Genomic DNA, 14,916 nt, shown 5'->3' on the forward strand with positions numbered 1-14,916 from the left:
TGGTGCATAGTATTCCATTGTACAGATATATCACAGTTTGTTTATCTTTGAAGGACATCTGGAACATTTCCATTCTCAGGCTAGTACAAATAGAGCTGCTATGAAAATTCTTGTATAGGTTTTTTGTGTGCATGTAAGTTATTATTTCTCTAGGATAAATGTCCATGTGTGTGACTACTGTATAGTTCTACTTTTTCTTTTAGTCTAGACTGAAACAAAGATTTTTTACCTAGAAAACCAAATGTCATTTCTTAATGAAGATAGCAAGTCTATTGTATAAGTTTTGGTATTACAATTAGAACATATTAAGAGAGAGCTTATCCACCCTTTAAATGAACTTTAGTTCACTAAAGGTACAAATAAAATACAAATTAAATCAAGAAAGAGGCCAAACAGGCTTACACAAATATATATACACATTTTAAAATAACAAAAACATATAAAACAGGCTTAGGGTAGAATGAGAAAATTTGCATACCTGTTAACTTGATATGTCCTATTTCATCAAGCAAAATGCTGTAAATCAAAATTCACATTCAAGAACATGGGATAAAATATTTCTATGTACAACATTTATATAAAATCATAAAATAGATCAATATCTATCTTGTATGCTGGCAAATTTTGAAATGACTAATTTAAAAATCAATGGATAAGCAATGAGGTCCTATTGTATAACACAGAAAACTATATCCAATCTCTTAGGATAGACCATGACAGAAGATAATATAAGAAAAGGAATGTATTTATGTGTATGACTGGGTCACTACAGTACATCAGAAATTGGCACAACACTGTAAATCAACACTACTTTAATAAAAATTTTTAAATTACTTTCTAAAGTAAGTTTCATATAACTATATAATTCATGTATATTTTATATGATCTTTAAAATAAAAGACCTAATGGAGACAAAAAGTTATAGAAATACTGGTAACTGGGATACATAAGGAGAATATAGCTTTACTTTTCTGGCTTCAGATCTCTATATACAATTCCTAATCGGTGCAGATGATCCAAAGCAAGGGCCAGTTCTGCAAGGTAGAATTTAACGTCTTCCTCTGTAAACAGAACCTAGAATAAAATAATAATTTGCCATTTGATATTTTCTTCAATGTTAAATTTATTTAAATTTTCTTCTTTAAAAATCAGTAAACAGATAAATCTAGGCAAATAAGAAAATAAAAGTAGATAGATGAAATTAAGCCCTTTAAGAATCCTTTCCTTCAATATTAAATATTTTAATATAAATCTTCCTAAAGCATATAATGTAGTCTGCACATATTACACTGAATTACTGCACAGGATTTACCTTTTTTGAAATGACTTAGTGTCATAAGTCAATTTTATTCTAATATTTTACTGATTATATACGTATGTACTACAGTTATAAAATGCTATGCGTATTATAAAGTATACACTTGTAATAGAAAAATTTAAATGGATAATTTTATGATAAAACATTTTAATTTTATATTTTTACTATTATTCAATTACTAATTTTAGTACACTATTATATATGGATGCTCTCAAGAGCTTCACAGTTTATAGGATATTTTGTTTTAGCATTGGTAATTTCACTATTTCTACTATTTTCTCTTTCAGTGTCTACTATCACTTCTCAAGAATTTTGTTTTTAGCAGATCTACTAACCCAAAGCTTCTACTATACCAACACAAGTTAAGTTAGTAACTCTTACATAAAACAGTTCTAAAACCAATCTCTAGTAGTTCCAGGACTCTTCTGCTACTAGAATACATAGGTTTAATGGCACTGAATTCCTCCATCTTTTTGTGCTTGGGAATAGAGCTGCTATGATGAAATGAAAAGAGTATTGGACTTGGAGTTAGATTAGCAGTGTAACATTTAACATGTTACTTAGCCCTCTGGGCTTCAGTTTCTAAACCTGTAAAATAAGGATAACAATATCTGCTACATCTACTTAACAAGGTTGTTTTAAGAGTTAACTAAGTTTATATGGGGAAACAAAAGCTTTGTAAATTGTAAAATTCTTTGTGTGCAACCATTAGGTATAATTATTATTATAGCTTTATGTCTACATCCATTCATAAGTGAATAACTTACACACAAACTTTGGCACTATTCAACCATTAGAAGTAATTGATAAGATTTATGAAAGGTTTTCAAATGGTAAAACAAATGCTTTGAAATTGGTTATTTTCATGAAAGAAATATGTATTATTAATAGGAAAGCCCAAAATTTGAATGAAATTATCATAAAATCTTATAACGAGTTTGCCCACTTAGAAATAAGTCCAGTGAATTACATTATGCAGAATCAGATTACAAGTAAAATTGCTGAGAATGAGCAGTTTGATACTCTACCTGCTTTTTAAAAATGACCTATAGAAAAACAAAGCTTGTTCATTACATTTCGGGAGAATTCATTTTAATACTATAATGGTAACATTTTTACAAGAACATCATTTTCACTTGATATTTTAAGAAGAAAAATACTTGTTAGCTATTTCACTTCTGAGGAAGGCTAATCAAAATGTTTACTGAAATCTAACTCATAAGAAAACCCTAAATAAAAATCTTATAAACTCTAAAGAAGAAACAGCCTAGTTTATACTTTATGGCAAGCACATTTATTATCTTGTAGTGAAACTGTCTCTGTGGAAAGCCTCATGTTGAAAACAAATAAGAAATTTATTAAGTAACTATTATGTGCCCAGTCACTTCTCATTCATTATGTTATTACAGTGTTTCAAACAATGAGGTAGGTATTATCTAGTAAGAGGCAGGCCTAGGATTTGAACTCAGAAATAACTGTCCTTAAGAACCAGGAGAAGAGGTAGTTCTTAGCGACAATTTCTGCCATATGCTATGTTACAACTTTTTTTTTTAAGTTTTGGCTTAGTACCATTAATGCTTTCCCATTCACTAATCATCCTGAATCTCCCAGAAAATAAAAATCATCTAAAACCTCAGCACCCTGAAGTGAACATTACTAGTCTCTTGTTGTCTACTTGTCAAATCATTCATGTATGTCTATACGCATGTATGAGTTTATGTGTTTCAACATATTTGAGATCACACTATATGTACTATTTAGTGGCTTCTCCCCTCCCCCCCCCACTTAATACAATATCATTGGCATTCTTCTACATCTTTAAAACTTTTTTATAAAGAATTTTCAATAGCTCTGCAATATCAACATACTAATTTACTATAATTTACCTAAATGTTCACTAGGCTATTTCCAGTTTTTCACTCTTATAAATAACTCTGTAATATGCATATATTTTTGGTATTTATGATTATTTCCCAAAATAGATTTCTGAGAAATAAAAAAGCAAATACTAAGCTATCAAGGAGAATAAATAGTCCAAGATTCTCAACACACAAAATAAAACTATTTGCCAAGAGGGTTACAATGATTTCCACTCTCATCAGCAGCTTATGAAAGCATTTGTCTTAACCACATCCACAATAGCACTGAATATTACACTTTAAAAAACCTCTTCTAATTTGATATACAAAGATGGCATCAATTGTTTTATTTAAATTTTGATTCTTAGGCTATACATTTCTCCATGTCTAGTAGTCTATTTTTTTACTGAATTATTAGTAATATTTTTGTCCATTTTCCATTATTTACTTACTGTGTTTTCAATTGGTACAAGCCCTTTAAATATTAAAAAATGTCAGTTCTCCATCATATTACTACTGGTACATATTTTCCCCACTTTCTGCTTGGCTTTTGATGTTCAGTTATTCTTAATTTAATGTAGTCAAATTTATATGTAATTTCTATATGATTTTCCTTCATTACTTTAATGACTAAGGAGCCCTCCATTCAATAGTCAACTACATATTCAGCTGCATTTTCTTTAAGGATAGTTTTTTCCCCCAGATTTAGCTCTGTAATGTAAGATTTATCTTTGTATGTAATAGTGATGGCAATTTAAATTTTTTTGAAAAATCTAATCAATTTTTTCACATACTACTTACAGAAAAATCAATTTCTTTGCCATTAACTTGGGATTCTTTCTCTATTATACTAATATATGGTAAGTCATTTACACCAGAATATTTCTTGACTAAATGGTATGTATCTAATCTTGTGTTGATACTATGTTTTGCTTATAGCAGTAGCTTTATAAAGTTCTGAAAAGAGGTAGGGAAAGAAAGAGTATTCTCTATTTTCAAAAAGCCATAGTTCTTTTCATTTGTTTACTTTTCCAGGTATGTTGATAAAATCATCTGTCAATTTCAAATAAGAATTCTTATCAGGATTTTGTTTCCAATTTTGTTAAATATATAAATTAATTCTGGAAGAACTGGTAGTTTTATGATTATCAGTCATTCATCCCATTATATTTTCTTGAGATTGGCAAAACATGGCACAGCTTAAGTGTTTTGTATGTGTGTGTGTCTGTGTCTGTCTCTCTGAGAGTGTGTATTTGCAAGAGAGAAGTTTATTTTTAAAATATGTATGACATACATGATACATTTTTTCACAAGTACAAAAATTTATTTTAAAAGTATTTTCCTTAGACATAAAGTATATGTTCTCCTTTTGAATTATATAGCAGTTTTTGTACATACATGTGAGGTATAACCAAGAAAAAAATGACTTATTAATAAGCTGTCTATAGAAGTAACCATTAAATCATTTCTTATAAGTTTGTTCAGTGAATATACTAATTTATTGTCCTTTGGAAAATGCATTTAAAATGCTTGTTCTGGGGAATGAGGCAAGACGGCGGAAGAGTAGGGGGATGTGCTCACCCTCGCCCACAAACACAACAAAACACATCTACCCGTAAAACGACTCACAGAGAACAACAACTGAATGCTGGCAGAAGAATATAAACCTCCAAAAACAGCAAGAATCTGCTGACATAACTGTGTAAAACCAGAAAAAAGAGGAGACAGAGAGAAGGGGACTCAGGACCGGACTGGCACTCACGAGAGGGAATTGTGAAGGAGAAAGGGAACCCACAGCCTGGAAAGTCACCTAACCTACGTAAAGATCAACAAAGTTGGAGGGCTCTCCAGACACCAAAAGAAGCGCAGCAGCAGGTCTGAGATCTAAAACGGAGAGTGAGAGCCACACAGATCATCTGAACCACTGGCACAGACACCAAAAACCAAGATGCTCTGGTGGGGGCTGGGCACCAAGACCTAGGCCCTGGAGGTTAGTCCCTGGGAGTGGGCTGGGATTGGCAGTGTGGAGACAGCCTGAGGGATTAGGAAGCAGTACGACATGGAAGGAGGGAGCAATACACTAAGGGCTGGGGAGTGGAAAGCCACAACAGAGGGAACCCGGGAGAAGGTCTAGACCCACAGGAGAGACAAGGTGCCAGTATTGGGGAGGGGAGAGGAAGAGGGGCAGGCCACCATAGTATACTCCTTGTGCCCCAGCGTTCATGCTTGCCCACAAGCTAGCAGAGAGCAGAGCTTCCTAGTGCATCCCTCCTCCCCCATCCCATGCACGCCTGGCCCAGCTGCCATCCCTGCAGACCGGCCTCACCACCCTCAGGAAGCCATCCACCACTGTGGCCTTTCCGGGCCCACCCTGCCTGCACACAGCAAGTGCCCCACTCCTGCGGAGGAAGCCACCCAGCACCGCTTACCCTCGGGAAGAGGTCCATGGCCCAGAAGAACCAGGCCAAGCCCTGCCAGGCCACAGAAAGTGCTCCTACACTGTGGTGTGCACCTGCCAGTCCCGCCCGCCCTGGGGAAGCGCTCCTTTGCCTTGGAGCCAGCTGGTTAGCCCCACCCAACCCAGGAACTGCTGCACTCCTGTGTGAAGCAAGCTTCTCAGCACCGTCCACTCTTGGGAAGAGCTCCACAGCCTAGGAGTGCCAGAGCAAGCCCTGCCCGGCCACGGGAGGTGCGCCTACACCATGGTGCACACCTGCCAGTGGCACCCACCCTTGGGAAGCAGTCCTTTGACTCGGATCCAGCTGGTTAGCCCCACCTGCCTTCAGGAAGTTCTGCACTCCCGCAGAGCAAGACTCCCAGAACCATCCAACTTTGGGAAGAGCTCTGTGTCCCAGAAGCACCAGGGCAATCCCTGCCCAGCAATGGAAATTGTGCCTATACCACAGTGCGCACCTGCCAGTCCCTCCCGCCCTTAGGAAGGGCTCCTTTACCTCAGAGCCAGATGGATAGCCCCATACATCCTCAGGGAGCACTGCATTCCCATGGAGCAAGCCTCCGAGAACCGTCCTCCCGGGGGAAGACCTCTGCGGCCCAGGAGCTCTAGGGCAAGCTCTGCCCAGCTACGGGAAGTGCACCTACACCACGGTGCGCACTTCTGAGTGCAAACCCGCCATCGGGAAGCGCTGCCCTTCTGCCAAGAAAGCCTCCCAGCACTGTCTGCGCTCAGGAAGAGCTCTGCAGCCCATGAGCACCAGGGCAAGCCCTGCCCAGCCACAGGGAGTGCACCTCCAAGACAAAAAAGGAAAACACAAGCAAGATGAAGAAGCTCCAAAAACCACCCCCAGTTAAACCAACAGGAGAACTCACCTGAAGCAGTCAACAATAAAACAGACCTCTGCAGTCGGACAGACTTAGAGTTCAAAAGGGAAACAGTGAAAATACTGAAGGAATTAAGAGAAGATATAAACAGTAGTGCAGACTCCCTCAGAATGGAACTAGAAAATATAAGAAGCCAAGAAAAACTAGAAAATTCATTTGCCGAGATACAAACTGAGCTAAAGTCAGTAAAAACCAGAATGAATAATAAAGAGGAACGAATTAGTGATGTGAAAAATAGAATAATGGAAATCACCCAAACAGGACAGCAGACAGAAAACCAAATAAAAAAAAGAAAGCAATGTAAGAGACCTATAATATAAAGCAGACCAATCTACGCATAATATGACTTCCAGGAGGAGAAGAAAAAAATGAGGCGATTGAAAATATATTTGAAGAAATTATCGCTGGAAACTTTCTAAATCTAAAGGATACTGATTTCAGATACAGGAGGCACAGAGGGCCCCAAAAAGCCTGAACCCAAATACACCCACACCAGGACATATTATGATAAAAATGGCAAAAGGTACCAATAAAGAGAGGATCCTAAAGGCAGCAAGAGAAAAGCAAAGTGTCACTTATAAGGGAACCTCCATAAGACTATCCACTGATTTCTATACAGAAACCCTACAGGCCAGGAGGGAACGGCAAGAGATATTTAAAGCACTGAAAGGAAAAAATATGGAAACTAGTATACCCTATCCAGCAAGAGTATCATTTAAAACATAGGGGAAATAAATTTTTTTCCAACAAATAAAAGCTAAAAGAATACAGCAATACAACATCCATTCCAAAAGAAAAGCTGAAAGGGATTCTCTAAATTAAAAAAAAAAAAAAAGAGAGAGAGAGGAAGAACTAGGATGGAGGAAACCATAATCAGAGAGCAGTCACTTAAATAAGCCACATACAGGTCTAATCATGAAGATGTTTAAAATAAAATAATATTTTAAAAAAGACATCAAAATCATAAAATGAGGGCAAGGGAAGTAAGGAAATGAATAGATTCTTTTTTCTTTTTTAAAATTTTATCATGGTAATGATGTGTTTGAACCTACAGGACTAGCAAGCTAAAACACACAATAATAGGAAGGGATTAACATACTTTTAAAAAGGGCAAGAACAAATCAAACCGAACATTACATTCACAAACAATGAAAAGAAAAGAACTTCAGAAGAAAATAATTGGAGATCATTCAACCAAAAAAGGAAATGAAGAATGGAGAATCACAGAATCAACTGGAAAATGAGGTTTAAAATGGCAATAAATAATCATCTATGAATTATCACCTTAAATATCAATGGATTGAATGCTCCAATCAAAAGACACAGAGTGGCAGATTGGATAAAAAAAAGCAAAAACCTTAAATCGGCTCCTACAAGAAACTCACCTTAAGGCAAAGGTCACATGTAGATTGAAAGTGAGAGGGTGGGAAAAAACATTTCATGCCAATAGACATGACAGGAAAGCAGGAGTAGCAATACTTATATCAGACAAAATAGACTTTAAAACGATGGCCATAAAGAAAGACAAAGAAGGACACTATTTAATGGTTAAAGGATCCATTCTAGAAGAGGATATTACTATCATCAACATATATGCCCCAAATATAGGAGCACCCAGATACCTACAACAAATACTAACAGACATAAAGGGAAAAATTGATGGGAATACAATCAGAAAAGGAGACATTAACACCCCACTCATCCAAGGACAGATCCTCTAAACAGAAAACCAATAAGGCCACAGAGATCCTAAAGGAAACAATAGAAAAGTTAGACTTAATCGATATTTTTAGGACATTACATCCAAAAAAAAAATCAGAATATACATTCTTCTCAGGTGCACATGGAATATTCTCAAGAACAGACCACATATTGGAGCACAAAGCTGACCTCAACAAATTTAAAGTATAGAAATTATATCAAGTATCTTCTCTGATCACAACGGCATGAAACTAGAAACCAACCACAGGAAAAAAATGAGAAAAATCACACTACATTGAGACTAATCAACATGCTACAAAAAAAAAAAATGGGTCATGAGGAAATCAAGAAGGAAATTAAAAATAACTCAAGACAAGTGATAATGAAGAGACAACCTCTCAAAATCTATGGGACACTGCAAAAAGCAGTGCTCAGAGGGAAATTCATAGCAATAGAGGCCTTCCTTAAAAAAGAAGAAAAATCTCACATTAACAACTTAACTCACCACCTAAATGAATTAGAAAAATAAGAACAAAAAAACCCTAAAGTCAGCAGAAGGAAGGAAATCATAAAGATCAATGAGGAAATCAATAAAACAAAGATTCAAAAAACAATAGAAAAAAATCAGTAAAACTAAGAGCTGGTTCTTTGAAAAGGTAAACAAAATTGACAAACTCTGGCTAGGATCATCAAGAAAAGGAGAGAAAGAACCCAAATAAACAAAATTAGAAATGAAAAAGGAGAAATCACAATGGATACTGCAGAAATACAAAAAACCATACGAGAATACCATAAACAATTATATGCCAACAAATTTGACAATCTGGAAGAAATCGACAATTTTCTAGAGTCTTACAGCATGCCAATACTGAATAAAGAAGAAATAGATCAACTGAACAGACTGGTCACTAGAAATGAAATTGAATACGTCATAAAAACACTCCCTACAAATAAAAGTCCAGGACCAGATGGCTTCAGAGGTGATTTCTACAAAACATACAAAGAGGACCTTATACCCATCCTCCTTAAACTTTTTCCAAAGTTTGAAGAAGAAGGAACACTCCCAAAGACATTCTATGACACCACCATCACCCTAATTCCAAAACCAGACAAAGATACCACCAAAAAAGAAAACTATTGACCAATATCTTTGATGAATACAGATGCAAATATTCTCAAAAAAATTTTAGCCAACCAAATCCAACAGCATATAAAAAAGATCATACACCATGACCAGGTAGGGTTCATCCAAGGTGCACAAGGATGGTTCAACATACACAATCAAAATTATACACCACATTCACAAAAGAAAAGTCAAAAACCATATGATCATCTCAATAAATGAAGAAAAAGTGTTTGACAAAGTCCAACATCCATTCATGATCAAGACCCTTGCCAAAGCGGGTATAGAGGGAACATTCCTGAACGTAATCAAAGCCATTTATGACAAACCCACAGCAAATATAATACACAATGGAGAAAAGATGAAAGACTTCCCACTAAAATCTGGAACAAGACAGGGATGCGCACTCTCACCACTGTTATTCATCACAGTATTGGAAGTCCTAGCGACAGCAATCCTACAAACAAAAGAAATTAAAGGCATCCAAATAGGAAGAGAAGAGATAAAACTGTCACTGTATGCAGATGACATGATACTATACATAGAAAATCCTAAGGACTCAACCCAAAAACTACTTGAACTGATCAAAAAATTCAGCAGAGTAGCAGGATATACGAGTAACATTCCAGTATCAGTCGCATTTTTGTATGATATCAATGAAATATTAGAAAAGGAACACTAAATACAATACCCTTTAAAATTGCACCCCAGAAAATCAAATAACTGGGAATACATCTGATCAAGGAGGTAAAGGACTTATATGCCAAGAACTATAAAACCTTAATCAAGGAAATTAACAAGATGTAAATAAATGTAAAGATATTCCATGTTCCTGGATTGGAAAAATTAATATTGTAAAAATGGCCATACTACCCAAAGCAATCTACATATTCAGTGCAATCCCTATCAAATCATCCATGACATTATTCACAGAATTAGAACAAACAATCCAAAAATTTATATGGAACCACAAAAAAACCAGAATTGTCAAAGCAATTCTGAGGAACAAAAACCAAGCAGGGGGCATATCTCTCCCAGATTTCAAGCAATATTATAATACCCCCGTTATCATGACAATGTGGTACTCGTACCCAAACAGACAAAGAGACCAATGGAACAGAATAGAGAACCCAGACACCTACGGTCAATTAATCATTGACAAAGGAGGCAAGAGCATAGAATGGGAAAAAGAAAGTCTTTTAAGCAAGTATTGCTGGGAAACATGGACAGCTGCATGCAAATCAATGAAACTAGAACACACCCTCACACCATGCACCAAAATAAACTCAAAATGGCTGACAGACTTAAATATAAGACAAGACACCATCAAACTCCTGGAAAAGAACATAGGCAAAGCTTTCTCTGATGTCAACCTTATGAATATTTTCTCAGGTCAGTCTCCCAAAGTAACAGAAATAAGAGCAAAAATAAACCAATGGGACCTAATCAAACTGACAAGCTTCTGCACAGTAAAGGAAACTAAAAAGAAAACAAAAAGACAACTTACAGAATGGGAGAAAATAGGTTCGAATGACGAGATAGACAAGGGCTTAATCTCTAGAATATACAAGCAACTTACACAACTCAACAGCAAAAAAGTCAACCACCCAATGGAAAAATGGGCAAAGGACCTGAATAGACATTTCTCCAAGGAAGATATACAGATGGCCAACAAACACTTGAAACAATGCTCACCATCCTTGGTTATTAGAGAAATGCAAATCAACACTACCATGAGTTACCACCTCCCACCAGTCAGAATGGCCATCATTAAGAAGTCCACAAATAACAAGTGCTGGAGGGGGTGTGGAGAAAAGTGAACCCTCCTGTACTGTTTGTGGGAATGTAAGTTGGTACAACCACTATGGAGAACAGTATGGATGTACCTTAGGTAGCTATACACAGAACTACCATATGACCCAGCAATCCCACTCTTGAGCATATATCCAGACAAAACTTTCCTTAAAAAATACACATGAACTCACATGTTCATTTCAGCTCTATTCACAATAGCCAATAGCTGGAAACAACCCAATGTCCACCGACAGACAATTGGAATAGGAAGATGTGGTATATATACACAATGGAATGCTACTTAGCTGTAAACAGAACGACATAATGCCATTTGCAGCAACATGGATGGAACTAGAAGACTCTCACACTGAGTGAAGTAAGTCAGAGAAAGAAAGACAAATACCATATGATATCACTCATATCTGGTATCTAATATCCAGCACAAATGAACCTTTCCACAGAAAAGAAAATCATGGGCTTGCAGAACAGACTTGTGGTTGCCCAGGGGGAGGGAGCAGCAGTGGGAGAGATTGGGAGCTTGTGGTCAACAGATGCAAACTATTTCTCATGGAATGGATTTACAATGAGATCCTGCTGTGTAGCACTGAGAAGTATGTCTAGATACTTACAACGCAGCATGGCAATGCAAGAAAAAAATTAGGTATGCATGTATGTGTGATTGGGTCCCCGTGCTGTACATTGGAAAAAAAAATGTGTTTTGGGGGAAATAACAATTAAATAATAATTAAAAAATATTTTAAAAATAAATAAAATAAGAATCTACATCAAAAATAAAATAAAGTGCTTGTTCTTACCTAATATTCCAGACTTAGGAATCAAAACTTACTGACTGCATCTCTGTGCCAGTATGGGTTTAGATAGCCCCGCCTAAGAATGGAGGTCTGAAGAGTTTAAAAGAAAACTGGAAATGACTACAAGTAACACTTTCTCAAACATATTTTTGATACTTATATAATCTAGCACAAGAAATCATAAATAATTGTTACAGTATTGTCCCTCTGTGTCTTGGAATCATCTTTTAATAAGGTCCTTTAAAGACCCTCTTTGGAAGGGGGTCCTAGACGGACTCTATCACATACTGAATTATGTTTGATATTAAACAATATGCCAAGGTAACAGTCTATGTTCATGCATGGAATGTTCTGCACTGGAAGTAAACAGATATAAGCCAGAGACCTTAGCAACTGAAGTACTAACTAGCATCCCAGAAGAACACCATTCCTTTCTCACAGCAAGTTCCAGAGATCTGGGAATCAACAGTAGCTCTCCCACACTCAACGTTTTAATTCTGGAAGTGAGATGTTGAACCACTATCACCCAATGAAAATGCTGCTCCCAGATCACTATTTCAAGACAAAACGGGGTCGATGAAGACAGGATTTAATCTCCCAACTGAAAAACTAAGACATGGGACAAAATGTATGAAATGCTATTTTTCAAGACATTTGACATCAGGCAACAAATGACAGTGAACACTGAAAGACTTAAACATCCCTTCAACTGTCCTAGCTTACTACCCAGAAAGAGTCCCTAAGGAACAATGCAGGGAGAGCTAAGTCAAGCAGAGCCTGGAAGACTCCTAAAGTGATGAGGAGCTGAAAGAATGGAGATAAGAAGGATCGAATTCATAAGACAAAGCACAGAAGGGAGAAGTACACAGAAAGTGAACCATAAGAATTTATATAAGAATCAGGATCTAAGATGGCAGAGTAGCAGGATGCAAGGCTCACTTATTCCCACAAATACATTGAAAATACAATTACATGTGGAAATATTTGCACAGAAAGACAGTAAAAAACTGAAAAAAGACATCAAGATTTTGATAGAACAGGAAAAACATTACAAAACCAGATAGGACATAGAAAGAAGAAAGAACAAGAGAAAAAGAATCGAAAGGAAACAAGACCAAGACCGGACCTGCTCTCCCAGGAGGGAGCTGAAGAGGAATAGCTCCTTCACCCTGGGAAGTCCCCCATCAGTGAGGCTATCAGCCAAAAATGGAGGAGGAACTCCAGACAAATGGTGTGAAGCAGTTAGAAAGGAGATAGTCCTCCAAAATGCTCAGTGCTTTGGGCAACGGGCAACTGTAGGTGGGTGCCAGAAGGTGTTGGAAACTAAAACTTTGGCCTTAGAGATCAGACCCAAAAAGGGATCTGGGGCTGGCTACATGGGGGAAAAAAACGGGGTTGGAAACAGCCTGGAGGGACTAGAGTATAGGGAGACCACAATGGAGAGCATCTAAGTGGAGGCAACCCAGTTGGGCTTAGAAATTAGGTGCCATTGTTTGGGGGTGCAGGTGTGATCCACAAACATAACCTTATTCCCTGCCACTGCTACCTCAAGCTGCAGGACACTGCCTGTTTCAGCTCAGGGAACCACTGGACAGTAGCAGCTGCCTAGCAATGGCTGGGAAGAAGCCCCACCTTTAGGGCTACAGACATCTTGGAGCAGGTGGAGTAACCTGGGGGAATAACACAAGTTCCCAGTTCCTGCCTGTGACCCCCCTACTAGTGGAGCCAAACCTGCACCAGAAGAGCTGCCTGTGGTGGCATCCATCCCCCTTGAAATCAGGGAAAACAGAGGTGCCCTGGCTCCACTCAGAGAATTTGCAGAGGCTCATGCCAGCAGTGCCCAATCAGCATCAGAAGAGCTGTGTGTGGCAGTACCTATTCCTGCAAAAGGGCGGCCAGGGCCTGCTCCCTGTCAATCAGGGAAAACACAGGCATCTCGGCTCTGCCCAGAGAATCTGCAGAGGCTCACATCAGCAGTGGCCGATTAGTGCCAGAAGAGCTGCTAGAAGCAGCACCCATTCCCTGTGAGAGCAGTAATGTGCTGGAGCAGGGAAAACACAGGCATCTCAGCTCCACCTAGAGAATCTGCAGAGGATCACACCAGTGGGGCAGCACCAGAAGATCTGTGGATAGCAGCACCTGTACTCAAGAGAGGGCTGCCAGAGCCCACTCCCTGAAGGAGCTGCGGGCTTCCAAAGTAGAGAAAAGCACAAAATACAGGGCACCTGTCAGTGGCCCTGAAAAAGCCCATGTCAGTGCCACTCATTCCATACCAAAGGATTGGGGGAGTCCCATTCACCCACATTCCCATCTGCAGAGCTACAGAGAGTACTCAGACCAACAGCAATGCAGGGGGAGGTATCACCAGAAGCACAAATACTGCAGCTACAGAGAGAGCCTTTTAGTGACAATTAGGGAGAAGCCCCCTACCCCTGGGGCTTTAGAGAGAGATCCCTAGAGTGGGCAAGCAAGGGGAGTGCTGGCAAAACAGTGGTACCTGCTCCTATACCTACAGAGAGCAGTCCCTAGAGCCTTCCCAGCAAAGGCAGGGGTGGGGTCGCATGGCAGGAGGACCTTCTGATATTGCAAGCTATGAAAAATAGCCTTCAAAGCTACCTACTAATAGGACGGGCTGTAGGAGACACTGCTACCCCTGAAAGCTACAAAAGCAATCCTTTGAACAATGAAACAATGCAACCTGACTCACAGACCCTACCTTTAGCAGCCACCCTGCTAAAGGAGAAAAAGTGTAAGACCACTGCTTCCAACACATGCTCTGTGTACATGTGAACCACTACTACCCATGAGGACTCCAGGACTGGGCAACTGCTTCAACATCTACATACCCACTGTCGAAGGGACAATAAACAGAAAGACAGACACTATGAGATGATAAAGAAGCAGCTTTCAGACAAAGAAACAAGACAAAAGCACACAAAACCCACTAAATTATGAGGAGATAGGCAATTT

At 38.3% G+C, this 14,916-nt stretch overlaps 1 protein-coding gene across 28 annotated transcripts in view; it reads right to left on the bottom strand.

Moving 5' to 3' along the window:
* Window positions 1-14,916, bottom strand: part of RPS6KA6 (ribosomal protein S6 kinase A6) — a 206,716-nt gene that overhangs the window by 60,650 nt on the left and 131,150 nt on the right. For 15 of the 28 annotated variants that reach the window (XM_085008807.1, XM_085008813.1, XM_013990944.3 and 12 more), the window contains 2 exons: window positions 968-1,074; window positions 479-516 (listed from right to left, as the gene is read on the bottom strand). The exons of 7 other annotated variants lie outside the window; for them this stretch is intronic. In XM_085008807.1, coding sequence (XP_084864933.1) covers window positions 479-516; window positions 968-1,074 — 145 coding nt within the window. The remainder of the gene's footprint in view (window positions 1-478; window positions 517-967; window positions 1,075-14,916) is intronic. 6 more of the 28 variants (XM_085008824.1, XM_085008817.1, XM_085008825.1 and 3 more) reach the window with 1 other exon arrangement.

Source organism: Sus scrofa, chromosome X (assembly GCF_054392235.1).
Source record: "Sus scrofa isolate SSC_HxYL_T2T_F1_AM1 chromosome X, Sscrofa_HxYL_maternal_Yorkshire_Landrace_v2.0, whole genome shotgun sequence".
Taxonomy (NCBI): Eukaryota; Metazoa; Chordata; class Mammalia; order Artiodactyla; family Suidae; genus Sus; species Sus scrofa.